Raw genomic sequence first — 14,649 nt, forward strand, 5'->3', positions numbered from 1 at the left:
CTTTCAACAAATATACACATTTTTGTACACATTTTCTGGTTGGACAACTGAACTGCAAAATTCAGAGAAATGCTAATTTCAGATAGCTGTGTTTCAGCTTGTGTATTGGTTTGAAAAGTATGCACTAGATAGTTTCTCATTACAATGCAAACAAAAATGAATTTATCCCCCATCCCTATCCCTCTTGCAGCAGATAATTACATGGGTATGAGAGTTTAGAAGCACTGTGTGCGGAATACTAAATCAGGGGAAACACTTTGTAAATAGACATTAAATAGTACTCTCCAAAGGGATCCAAAGTCAGCTATTGTTAAAAGAGGACTTCTGAAACTCACAGTGGTAACTGTGAGAGGGAAAGAAATGTAAAGTACTATACTTGGGCAAAACAAATGAAAGGCACAAATACAGGATGGGAGACACCTGGCTTGAGAGCAGTACAAGTGAAAAGGATCTAGGAGTCTTGGTAGACCACAAACTAGACATGAGTAAACAGTGTGATGCAGCAGCTAAAAAAGCCAATGCAATTCTGGGCTGCATCAATAGGAGTATAGCATCTAGATCAAGGGAAGTAATAGTACCACAGTATTCTGGTCTGGTCAGACCTCACCTGGAGTACTGTGTCCAGTTCTGGGCACCACAGTTCAAGAAGGATACTGACAAGCTGGAACGTGTCCAGAAGAGGGCAACCAAAATGGTCAAAGGCCTGGAAACGATGCCTTATGAGGAACAGTTTAGGGAGCTGGGTATGTTTAGCCTGGAGAAGAGAAGGTTAAGGGGTGATATGATAGCCATGTTCAAATATATCAAAGGATGTCATATAGAAGAGGAAGAAAGGTTGTTTTCTGCTGCTCCAGAGAAGCGGACATGGAGCAATAGATTCAAACTACAAGAAAGAAGATTCCACCTAAACATTAGGAAGAACTTCCTGACAGTAAGAGCTGTTCGGCAGTGGAATTTGCTACCAAGAAGTGTGGTGGAGTCTCCTTCTTTGGAGGTCTTTAAGCAAAGGCTTGACAGGCATATGTCAAGAATGCTTTGATGGTGTTTCCTGCTTGGCAGGGGGTTGGACTGGATGGCCCTTGTGGTCTCTTCCAACTCTATGATTCTACTTCTGGCCCCATTATAAATTTTAGACCTCAGTAATTCTTCTCCCTCCCTGCTTCCATTCCTTCCTCCAACATGCAATGCACAGAGCTTTTCTATTACAACATCTTCTGTCTCTCTGAAGAGGCTGCTCAGAAGCTTCATCAACAATAAGTTTATTTTACAGGCACCCACTTGAAGACCCACAGTTCTTCCTGAACATATAAAGGGAGACACCCCGAATGGTGTCTGGGGAGAAAGAAGTGGGCGAATAATGCTGTTGTCAGTCACTCATCTGTTATGTGATTAAAGGATGTTCTTTTCAAGAATTATAGGCATTTACCCGAATCATGCTCCAGGCTGCACTTACAGCATCTTAGAAAGAAGCAAACTCTTATGCCCCACTGATGCCTTCTTCAGTGGAAGCCTAATGAGTTGAATTGCTGATGAGATTATGGATCTCTGAATGCCCAGAGAGAGGGCTCGTCCTGGCACAACATCCAGAGAAATATATTTGAGAACTCCTATTGAACACCGCTCTTAGTGCATGCCCAGATGGCATCTGCTTGCACTCTCAAGTCTGGCATTGTGGCAACCAACCATAAGTGTGGAAGAATCTGAAAGGTAAAGCTTTACAGGACATTGCCTTGATCACTGTAGGAAGATACTTTACATCCACCTCTCCAACATGCATGGCATTATGATGTGACATTAACGAATCAATTGTGTGGGTGTTGTTGTTTTTAAATAATGATTTTACAAACTGCTTTACACTATCTAAAACACCAATATTCTAGATGCAGGTTACATGGACTAATCGTCTAGAAATGTGTTTCATAAAGGCATTCCCCAGTTCCTGTTTATATGATCAAGAGTCTAAGGTACTGGAAGAACATTCTGTTGTTTAATAGGATTTTTTTTTCTTGGTAAGTCCTCAGGGGCTTCTCAGGGGTAGTTACAATCTATCAGCTAAATATGAATTTTTGTATACGCCGCAATAGTAAAACAGAATATTAACCCAATTGATCATTACAATAACTATAACAGTCAATCACCTCAATGTGTGCTTAGCCAAGTGGTTTCGTTGTTACCTTTGCCTGTTGTTTTAAAGATGGCGATTTAACACTGCAGATTAAAATTTTCCAACCGGGGGCATCCATTACTCATGAACAGGGGCTGACCTCAAAAGTACATCTAACTGCAAATGTAACACCAGGCCAGTTATTATATGTTTATGGTGGTGATTTAGGGCTAGATTTATAGGAATAACAGGGTAGCCTTTGCTCAGATTTAAGCTCCAAGTCACAACCGGCTTTACCATCCTCAAACTTTCTGAAGCTCATTCATTTCCACCGCCAGCCCCCAGTAATCTCAGCTTACATTTTATGAGGGCAAAAGTACACATTATTGCAGCAAATACAGATCCCCGAAGCCCCCATTGCTCGGGCAATGGCAATTTTGGGGCAGTGGGGCACTCTCATAGAAAAAATGACAGAAGCGAAGAAGTTGCTTAAAGCATTCCTCCGCCCACCAGTTATCTTCTGCAAAGTCCGCCCCTCCACCACTATCCCTGGTTTATTTCTGGCCTCTGAGCTTTAGCTGGGGAAACAACAGTTGGGGGAAGAGGATGTGGGAAAGAACTGTCAGGCAGAGGAAATGTTAAATATTCCCTCCTGGGTGTTGGTTTCCCTTTGCAAATGCTCGCCACCCCATTAAGCTTGCAAGGCAAGCACGAGTTTGGGGATCTCATGATCCCCTCCTTAAAGCTCATTTTGGCTGGTTGCATGCTAGTATGCCGGGTCCTGATATGTACTACTACTGCAGGCAACGGTCTCCTTAGTCCAGAAAGACCAGCTGGAAAAAGATACACACACACACACACACTGTCCACCAGGGACAGCTTTTTGATGAAAGGATATAGCTCTCCCTTGTGCTGCGTGAATGCCAGTGACAACATTCACGTTCACCTGTTCTTTCTTCCCCTAAAGGTAATTGCAGGACATGCATCCTTGGATGCAGGGATCACCCTGGGAATTAGGGTATTTAACAAATCATACACTAAACAGCTGACTCCTGAGGATGCTTGAACAAAACGGGCAGAGCACAGCTGTCACCCGTCATACGCCTCTTCAAACACTATCCTTCATTACAAGCACATTTGGACCTTCTCCTATCAAGCGCCAAGCAAAGAGCATCGCATTTACCTGGAAAGAGATCGCTTGAGCTCCCATCCCCTCAGAACCACTCATTTGTGATTATCTGTGCTGTACGACACGAGAACGTTAAGAAAAGCCCTGGTGGGTGAGGCCAAAGGATGTTTCAGTTGAACATCCTCTTCTCGCAGAGGCCAACCGGATGCCCATGAGCATCTCACAAGGAGAGCCTGAGCACAGCGTCTCACAGAAGTGAGGGAGTGGAGGCAGAAGTAGGAAAGGATGACCTTGATCCCGAGTTTTACAAGACACTGTCTAATCGTCACGAGGCGGAAGAAGAAGTGCAGCAGCAGCCAACCTCCTTGCCTCCTGACGCCAAAAACCTCATGTAAATGGTTAAGTGGAAGCAAAAATACTAGTAGATCACCTGGCTCAAGAAGTTTCATTTCAGAATAAGACAACAAAACTCCATGTTTGCTGCATAAGTGCCTGTTACAGCTCTTGTCTGTCCTTTCTCCCACTTCTCCAGTCAGTCAGTCAGTCAGTCTTCTTGTCCTTAGTCCCCTGTGATGTTTTCCCACATTTTTTCTCTCATTAGTCCGTCTTTCCCTCAACTTCCTGAATACCGATGCCTTTTACTACTGTATATACTGATGTCTGTTACCAGTTAATGTGAACAAGCGGTACTATTAATAGAGATGTCTAGGCTACTTTTCATTCCAACCCCTCAGGAAGGCCTTTAAGAACAGAACAAAATGCACCGGGCAAATTCTAAGGCAGAAGGGAAAAAATCCACGTTTTTTCAGCATCTTAGGACATCATCTCCTCTGTTTGTGGGTTCATTATAGATGCTTACTAGTTTTTTTCATTTTAAAAAATTCATTTTAAAGTGAATTTAATGTTGTATTTTAAAATTATTGCAACCCAGCCTGGGACCTTATGGTGTAGGGTGGGTAAGAAATTGAAATAATAATAGTAGCAACAAGTGTTAATCATTAATTAATTACTACTAATGATGATGATGGGTTACCTTTGCCTTCAGAAATATTACAACAACAACAACAACAACAACAACAACAACAACAACAACAACAACAACAACAACAACAACAACAGGAGGCCTCCTTTGCCTTAGCTACCTAGTTTTCTTGACCTCTTTTCACAGATTTCTACCCCTGACCCACCCTCTCTTGATCGTACTACCCTCAGGCCTGTGTAAGGGGTGTTTCCTTTGTCAAGTGGATATTTAAATACCCACATAAAATGCAGCAAGCTCCTGATTTGAGCTCCATTCCCCGAGAAGCTAGGATATTAAACAACATTCCAGGGCATCAAAGGAGTTCTACTATCATTGTCTACAACGTACACTAGTATAATCTCCTGCCCACTTCAAAACTGGGCAGATTGCCTGTTTCATTTGAACTTGAAATGAAGGAATTATGCCCCAAATGTACACAACAACTTTTATTTTCTTTAGTTTTCAAGGGAAATAATCCAATTTCTTACACTGCTCGAAAATAAGTGGCTGGGCCCATATTTGAACTTGAAACACATGAATATTTCCTGTGTTGCAAGTTTCATGGCTCCACTGTAAAGCTTAAGAGAGATATTGCACTACAGTGGAACCTCGGTTTATGAACACCTCGGTTTATGAATTTTCGGTTTATGAACGCCGCGGACCCATCTGGAACGGATTAATTCACTTTCCATTACTTTTAATGGGAAAGTTCGCTTCAGTTTATGAACGCTTCAGTTTATGAACAGACTTCCGGAACCAATTACACCCATGTTTCAGTTTATGAACGCTTCAGTTTAAGTACTCCGCGGACCCGACTGGAACGGATTAATCCACTTTCCATTACTTTCAATGGGAAAGTTCGCTTCAGTTTATGAACGGTTATTCCGCGGACCGTCTGGAACGGATTAATCCACTTTCCATTACTTTCAATGGGAAAGTTCGCTTCAGTTTATGAACGCTTCAGTTTATGAACAGACTTCCGGAACCAATTGTGTTCATAAACCGAGGTACCACTGTATAAGCAAACAGAAAACGTCAGTTGTGTAAAACCAAAGGCCTCCCCTTCGCTCCAAGCTTGGCCAATAAGATTTACTTTTATTTGAGCAAAGATGAGAATGATCTTGTGTATGAAAGGATACAGCTCATTAATAGAAAATCTCTATTCTCTGATGTCAAGCCTTCCCTGCTCTTTTGCTGGTGTTTTGTGTGTGAAGCTATTCCCATGACTTTGCTAGGTCAGCAGTTAAACGTAATACCAAAGAATCCTTTTGAAAATTGCTGTGTGCTTAGAGTGAGGAACAACAAGGTGCTGAAGGTGAAACTGATTAGGTTTTCATTTGTGTAATTCTAGTAGCAATGCTTCTTCATGATCTTGTATATTTTGAAAGGTAAAATTCAAGCAAGACATGTTTTTTTATTTAAAAAAAACCCCTCCAAAAACCACCCACCTCCCAAAACCACACTATTTGTAGCCATGATCTTTTAAAAAAAGAAAATTAAGCAGTGCAATGTGAGAGAAATTTGGGTAGGAGAAACTGTCTCATCTAGGAGTAATAAAATGAAAGGATCTCATAGAAAACAGCTCTTAGAAGACATAAAAATAATAAAGCTATGAATGGATGGGATTCCATTTAGAAGACAATATTAGCCAACATTTCCCACCCCTCCTCCCAAAATACCTGAATTCAAGGATGAGACTGAGATCATTACATCCCAAGACTCGTAGCATACCCAAGGATTTTAAAATTCTGACATATCTAACTAAATAACAAGTGCTATTAACTTTTCTTTCCCCAGTATTAATATTTGCTTTAGACAGTTACAAATGAGCAACTCTGCTTCGAGAAAGTAAACAAGCATATCACTCAAACCCAAAAAGAGATTTCTCTGTTCACTCCCCGTGCCTTTTCTCTCTTTTTTTTATAAAAAAAGACAACAGCGATGCAGCAGAAAAGCAGCAAAATCAATTTTGTTGCTTACTGTCTCCCCTGATGCCTTTTCCAAGGTATTTTTAGTTGTTCTGATTAAAAATTTACTTCCTGCGTACCACTGACAGCACAGTTCATTTCTGGATTAGAGTTTTATGTATTTCTTCCTAGCTCCTTCTATATCTCTCTTTACCTAACCATGCAAAAAGAAGTGTTCTTCCTGTCAGGCCTTGCAACACGAAGCCCAGTTTCCTGTACTAGATAAAGGAAATCTCAAACATAAAGATATTCTGCTTTATTGTGTGTAACAAAAAGAGACCGAAATATGTCTCTAAGAAGGTGACACACTCTCTCCTTTGTTAGAGGCCAGATGGTCAACCTATCAGGAATGTTAAGTGTATTGGATTTCCTACATCAGCAAGAGTTTGACGACATGACCCCAGAAATCCCTTCCAACTCTGCTTGAAAGGAGGGCTTGAGGTGAAGTTGTGATGCCATGTCACAGGAGGCACGTTTTATTCCATGTGATCATTTTTATATCTTTGAGCTACTGCGCTCACGTGAATAAATCTGGAAGATCAAGAGGCAAACGACACTTTACATACTGAGATGCATAACAAAGCTCCGATATTTTGTTTGTTTGTTTTTTAAAATGAAAAGCAGCTCTCTTGGAGTGGAAACAAGAGTCATTTCCCCATCAGTCATTTCCCCTCTGCGCAACCTAAGTTTCTCACACTCATAACACTTTAGTTCCTGATCCTCCACTCATAAACGCCCCCCTCCCCAAGCTGCTTTTCATTATTATATTTAAGTTAAAAAATGCAAGTTTCATTACAAACTAGTACTGTAGTTCACCTCTGAGGTTCAAAGCACAGATCAGCCATGTAACCCACAGAATGGCATTACGCAATTCATTCTCTTTCATCCTATGAAATTTCACGAGGTTGTTGTAAGAGGGATAAAGGGAGGCATGGACATACGGTGGTACCTCGAGGTACAAACGCCTCAGGTTACAAACTCTGCTAGCCTGGAAGAGTTACCTCGAGTTGAGAATTTTGCCCCAGGATGAGAACGAAAATCGGTACAGCAGCAGCAAGAAGCCCCATTAGCGAAAGCATGCCTCTAGCTAAGAACAGTTTCAGGTTAAGAACGGACCTCCAGAATGAATTAAGTTCGTAACTAGAGGTACCACTGTATTTAGAAACTGGCAGCTTGAAGCCGAGACCCCTCTGAGGAGGCTGCTTTGCAATGGCGGCATGTGAGCCAAGCCATTCACTTGCCTGCATTGCCTCACAACCGTGAATGAGGTGGTTTTCTCCATCCTATTATGGACTTGTTTTTTGCGTTGAACTGGAGAAGACTAATTGTACATGGAAAAGCCTGCCACATGGGAAAAGGTCGCTGTGGAAAGCAATTTAAACCAGCCCCATTTGACCGTCATAAAATCTCTGTTGGCCTTCAGACCCACAGTTTACATACACAGGGTCCCCTTTCATTATAACGTTTCATAGAAGGTTCTGTTGTGCCAAACTCCAGATAATCCTTCATGGGGAAAACTCAAGATTTCTTCCTAGTCCTGGGGCATTTTCTCTTTGCCTCTCTGCCTCGAACCTATTCTCATGCATCTTATTTTCCTTTCTTTTCCTGTCCTTGTTACTTGAACACCTTAACGCAAGTCCATTAATCCCAATACATTTCCTGCTCAACCAATGCTAATCCCAATGACTTCTCAAGCGAATATTCTTGCTCTTTCTTATTTTCCCCTTTCTGCTTGATCCAGCCATGCAAATACCAACTACATTTTTAATATAAAAAAATCTCCACTAAATTTACAAAATTTGCACCCAAATTTTGGCCCAGTCTTATCAAGTTTGAATGCTATATGCTTTTGGCAAGCCTGTAAATTCTTACAGGTACTTTTCATCACAAACATCAAACGGGGGGGGGGGATATATGTCCAACTTACTTTGGATGTGTATATTCATCTATGAGGTGAACTTTTTCCACCACATCTCCACCAATGGTTCGAACTAAATCATAGAAATCGTTTTCGGAGTATTTTTCAGAGGGCAGCCAGAAAGAGATATCGTTGATCACAGGAGGATATTTGCTGAGAGGCTAAAAAGCAATGACAAAAAGGTAATATTGCAGCTATAAAACAGCACTGAAGTGAGTTTTCCAATGGTGTAATACCGTTAATTGATTTCACATTCTATGGTAATTGTATGGAGGACAATTTCTCAAACAGTATAAAAGGACATGAGCAGACCAGTACAATTACAGAGCATTTTCTACAAAAACAGAAAAATAGCTCTTTACTCACAGGTACTTTTTCACCCAGCTCTGCCACAACTCAAGTCAGCTCATGTAGCCTTACGTACTGTTTGAGAGAAAGTCCTCCATAAATATTTGCTATGGTCATGGCAGGCAGCCATGGGTGCGAATGTGTGTTTCAATGTCTCTTAAGTTTAATATGCATTTTAAGGTCTTCTTGTGATAGGTGCTGAAATGGAAATCTACGGGCACTCTCTGAAGAGAATGTATATCACCTCACTGAAAATTATGCAGAGTTCACCGGCAGCATTAAAAACAGATGATCATCTAGACATGAAAATTTAATGGGCAGATCAGTCATCCACACAACTTTTCTGGGGGGGAAACAGAATATATCTACACACAGAGGCACTCTCTCGCGTGAACTCTTTTGCAAGTGCACATGTGAGCTCTTAATGTCATTACTGGAAATGGCGCAGAATCACACCCTTCGGCCAGGTTCCAAAAAAAGAGCCTTGCCTCTTGGTTTTACTAGAGAGGCCATCTGCTGCTGAAGAGACTAGCTTGCATTTAGATGGCACAGTGGCTTGTATCTTTGATAGCAGGAAAGGAAAATAATAATAATAATAATAATAATAATAATAATAATAATAATAATAATAATAAATTTTATTATTTATTATTAAAATGCTTCAGTGAGACCAGAAAGCAAAGCTCAGGCTGTGCATAGCTCTCTCCCATGACTCTCTTCTCTTCGTACCAGGTTTCCCCCCGCTACAAGCTACAATTCATTCATTCATTCATTCATTCATTCATTCATTTAAAAATACCTAGGACAAGATGCAAAACATAAAGCAAACAACTATACAACAAGCAACTACAAAACAATAAAAACAAATAAAGGCAGCTAAGACAACAAAACAACTTTTCTCTAGTCTTAAGAGTAAAAACACAACTATATGTTGATTTTTAAAGATTTTCAATAAAGATTGTTTTTAAAAAATTTAAAAAAAAAGAGTAAAAACACAAAAGGGTTTTTGCCAAACATATTTCACTGATTTTGCAATAATATAACTACCGGTAAATGAACATGGTAACATTCGTACAAAGAAAAAATGTGAACATGGCCCCTCTTGCTAGAAGCTTAGTAAGTATTCAGATTCAGATTCTATTTTTTGATCTTCACTTATGTTTGTTTACTGTATATTTTTGTAGTTGCTTCAACAGGGATCTTATATGTTATATCACCAGAGTCTTTGGCACCCAAAGGAGAAAGGACACACATGAACATTGTTCAGCAATTAGGAAGTCACATTGATGCAGCCAACAATGTAATCTCCATTTTGGACGCATTAACCATATGTAACAAATTGGCATCAACTGGCATAGAAAGCATCTGTTTCTTTCCTCCTTTCAGTACTGCTACATTATGGGTTATTTTCTCTGCAAGTGCTATTCTCCATGCATTCTTAAGCCATAGATCTAGTCCTATACCTTGTACATTTCATCAAGTTTGGCCTATTGCTTTGGAACACAGAAGCTAAGCAGGACTTCAGTGTAATAGCTCTGAAACACAGAATTCTCAGTCACCACGTTCCCCTCATAATTCATTTTACACCGAGAATCTGTTGGGTGCTGAACCTTCCCCACCCTCCATTTTTGCCATGCAAGACCCTGTCGTCCTGGTTTTTTAAACTGTTTTATTCTCCAGCAGGGCAGGGAAAATCCAGCAGATACATGAAGGCTAAATCTGGCAAACATTTTTTCCCCTTTCCCCTTTTTTTCCTCCCCCCCCCTTTTTGCAGGTTTTGCATGTTAATTTATTTATTGTTTAAACAATACAGAAAAAAAACAAAACAACAACAAAAAAGTAATAAAAAATTGAAAACAATCCAAAAACACTGAAAACAAATATTACATACTTATCATATAATACTCCCCCCCTGCACACACAGCTTCCCTCCGCCACAATTCGACTTCTTTGAATCTCTATTTCCACCTTTATCTTCGCATTCTCCAAATGTATCATTCTTTATATTTCTTTTCTCTCGCCTCTCTTCCAATTCATAGATATACTTTACATTTTTATTCTAGGCATATTAGCATACCTTTCTTAGAACAACATTTAATCTTGGAAACATTTCCATTCCTTTTTTAATTTTTGATTTGACTGATATCTTATGATTGAGGCTAGCTTTGCCAGTTCTATATATTCATTTTAATTTCCAAATCCACTCCTCTTTTGAGGGCAAGAATTGAGATTTCCATTTAGAAGCAATCACTACCCTGGCAAAACTGGCAAATATTTTCTGCTCCTCCACCACTCCTACCCTCCAAACGTTTCAGCCCAAACGAGAAATTACATTAAGACATGTCTGCTGGCGCAACCTGCAGTTTTGCCCTTAAAATGCACTGCCAAATTATCCTCAGGTGCATCAAGTGTATACAGATTTCCTTACTCCCCCCCCCCCCCGCCCACAGCAGCTGATGTGCTGTCCTGATTAATGCAATATATTATCTCAATAAGAAAATTGTATTTTACGCCTGGAAAATGCTTTATGACAGAATAGTGAAATCCTAAGTGAATACCTGATAAAGCAATAAACCTGTAGGAAGGGCAAATTTACGGTGCAGTCATTAATACAGACCTGGCAGCACATGACGCAAACACTTTAATGAATATCTGATAAGGAATACTGTGAGAGTTTTAAATTAACAGTCCCACAGCGATCCCAATTGTGAATCACAAATGATTATCCAACTTGTTACATGAATAAACTTGTCAAACAAATTCATCGCCTGTATAGCAATTTCGAAACTCAACTCTCGATAAAGCCATCACACTTGATGAAATGCCAGTGTCCGTGAAAGATGCTTCTCCTGTTAACACCAATGCCACAGTTGCATGTTAAAGAGTTTCTACAGATAATGTATGGCCACAAAGCTCATGCGGACTGGTTGATTTATATTATCGATGCAATAAAGCACTGGCGTGATTGAGGCAGTATTTTTTATAGCAAAAATAAAAATAAAAATATTTATTCTACTGTACACAATTGTATGCCCCAAGGTTTGCATTTCACATTTACATATATGAGATTTATGAACTACGTGTGTACACACACAGTTTTAATTTCCCCAATGAGTTGTTTATAAAATGATTTTAAACCCCACCTTTTGCTCCCTCCCTCATTCCTATGTGGCCCTAAAGGTGGCTCACAACACGTTAAAAAGTTAATACAATTAATTTACTGCAAGCAGAAAAGGGGGCAGGGAAAAGAAGCATCTTGGAAAGTCAGTTTTAAAAACGGTGTTAAATTTGAAATAATTTGTTTTTTTTAAATGGAAACCCAATAAAATTGGACAACCCCCCACCTTAATACAATTAAAGCAAAGCAAAACTTTAAAAGCCAATAAAATATAATTCCAAACAAGAAGTGGTGAGTGGGGGCAGGGTGCGGGAAATAACCTAAAAAGCCAACCAAGAGTGGCCAACTAGACCTGTTACTTCAAGGATTATTTCAGCGTTGCTATCCAGGCTCTTGGTGTGTTGGGTTTTTTGCAGGAGAGGGTGGAGTGGGTAAGGGAAATTCAGTTGGGGAAGCTGAATTTGTAGCAGCAACATGGGAGTGTGCGATTAACTACTTTCCCACCCATGTGAGAAAAAGGAAGATGCTTACGAAGTGGTCTGGTCTGCTGTTGCTGGAATGAACACTCAGATGGGTAGAATAGAATAGAATAGAATAGAATAGAATAGAATACTTTATTACGGTCAAAGACCAGCTCTTATAAAAATCCCTTTGGAAGAACAGTTCCAAGGAACATAACATATATGCGACACTTTATACAACAATAAAATTGATATTTGTAAATGCAATGCGCAAGTACTTAAAACTTAAAAAGCTGCCGCAGAGGACTGGGCCTAGATTGCTCGGGGAACCGTATTTTGGGATGTTCAGACGGGCTGGTTATTCTCAGGAGAAAGTCTGTGTCTGCATATCTGGACACAGAATCTGGCGACCGTCCTGCTAATCTTCTGGTCTTTGCCTAGCAGGAGCAGGTCGTATATTTACTTTTCCGGGAGGCTTACTGACTTCGCCAGTATGGGGTCCAGGATCTCCCTCAGATGGGTATATTCATGTAAAAGTCTCAAATCCTTTATGGCTGTTTGACCTGAGCTGATGACACTGCTGCAGTGTATAAATAAGAAATAAATAAATAAGAAATAACCACCATAAATGCTCTTGGAATGCACTGCTTGCTTTTTAACAATGTCACCTGGAGTTTATCCAGGAACCGGCATCAGAACCTTGCTTGCTGTAAATCCCAATCTCTTCTGATCCCACCCGTCACCCCCATTACCATGCCTGGGTATAGCCCTGAATAGAGCAAGATCCATTGATAAAAATAATAATAAAAGCAACATAAATGATTTAGAACTCATGAAAACAGAATTCCTTGCATGATTTAGTGCTGGCGTTGGGGTTTTGTGCTTTCAACAGTTGTGACAGGCAGAAAATCAACGGGATAAGACTCTCCTAGGATAGGAATACAATTATGGGGAAGGCTTTACCTGCTGACATCCCGCCCAAAAAACATCTTAGTACTTGTGTGTGGCCCACAATTCACCTTGGGACCCTCCACTCCAGCCACAAAACAGGATACAAATCACCAAACCCAGGAAACCCACTTCTGCATATAACATAGCGGCTAAGACTGATCTGTTAATTCAACTCGTGTCCCCAGCATCCTCCTAGGGTTAAGGCACTCCTTTGTGCTTTTATTGCACCGATTTCCACCTTTTCCTAATTAAATAGCTTCCTAGGAGGAAACTATTAGGACATCAAAATTCATGCCAGGTGCAAAATACACACCTCCTGAGCAATTGCCAGCACAAATATTGCTGTTTAAAATTTACAGCACAGTGTAAAACAAAGGCAAATCTCTGTCATCATTCAATTTGAGCAGAAAAGTCCCACTAGTCATATATAGCTAAACAGATTTCCTCTCCTGGTTGCTAAGGCCTCGCAATCTAGGAAAACGTGACTCGTGATCCTGCATACATCTTAATATGCAAAAATTACAGGGGAAAGTAACAAAACGAACCCAGGAATGCACAGGGCACCTGTAAAAGCTTCTCTGGGCCAGTGATGGAGCTGCAGTAATAGTCTGAGAAGTCACCAAGGCAACTTCTAAATGTGGTTTAGCAGATTTCACCACCACCAGATGTGGTTTGCTTCTTCACTGCACTGGACATTGCTATAGCTATAGTGAAAATTAGCCTTTGGGGTCGGTGGGTAAGATACGCCCAGCCTTCTTTAAGCCAGTATATGGCATCAATTTGATGTTCCCTAAGAGGTCATTCCGAAAGGTTCCAAATGCTCTGTTCAGCAACTGGCCTAAGCTCAGAAGTGGTGGCTGTGACTTCCTAATTGGGATTCCCATAATATCCACATCCCTTCGGTTTCCTAGAAAATGTGTGCCCTTTGCCACATGGTGGCTTCATATGATCTTACAGCAAGGTGCATGCAACCTGGTAGAAGTCAACCACGTTAGTCATATGACAGCGAACTGGTTGAACTGGGAGCACAGAGTGGGGTTGTTAAAGCCTCCCCCACTTGCTCTTCCCATCCCCATGCCGCCCAGCTCATGATAGATCAGCTAGGCCAGGGGTCAGCAAACTTTTTCAGCAGGGGGTCAGTCCACTGTCCCTCAGAGCTTGTGGGGGGCCGGACTATAATTTTTGGGGAGGGGGATTGAACAAATTCCTATGCCCCACAAATAACCCATGTCAGGAGTGTGTGCAGGAGCCGGGCCCTGGGACCAGCAGGGCTTTGCAGGACTTGGGGTCCTTGGAGGCAGGGCACGGCCGCACAGGTGAGGCCACTTGGTATTTGCTGCACCTGGTGACTAGAGCCGGCAGGGGATATAAGGCCAGCATTTCCACTCAGCTCTTTGCCACAGCAACGCACTCTCTGCATCGCCGTGTGCCTCTTTACCTTTTGACTGTGACTTCGTGCCTTGACCCTCGAACTGTGACTTCTTCCCTTGTGCTTCTTGACCCTTGGACCTCTGCTCTTCGGACGTTTGTGCCTACCATCTTGCCCCCGGTCCTGACACTCCTTGCTGGGACTTCACTCATAAACATCTCGGACCGTGGCAACCCAGAAAGGCATTTTAAATAAAAGGACAC

At 41.1% G+C, this 14,649-nt stretch overlaps 1 protein-coding gene across 2 annotated transcripts in view; it reads right to left on the bottom strand.

Moving 5' to 3' along the window:
- Positions 1–14,649, bottom strand: part of FARS2 (phenylalanyl-tRNA synthetase 2, mitochondrial) — a 203,221-nt gene that overhangs the window by 58,934 nt on the left and 129,638 nt on the right. For both annotated transcript variants that reach the window (XM_035126402.2, XM_035126401.2), the window contains one exon: positions 8,149–8,300. In XM_035126402.2, the coding sequence (XP_034982293.1) occupies positions 8,149–8,300 (152 nt within the window). The remainder of the gene's footprint in view (positions 1–8,148; positions 8,301–14,649) is intronic.

This window comes from Zootoca vivipara, chromosome 8, assembly GCF_963506605.1.
Source record: "Zootoca vivipara chromosome 8, rZooViv1.1, whole genome shotgun sequence".
Taxonomy (NCBI): Eukaryota; Metazoa; Chordata; class Lepidosauria; order Squamata; family Lacertidae; genus Zootoca; species Zootoca vivipara.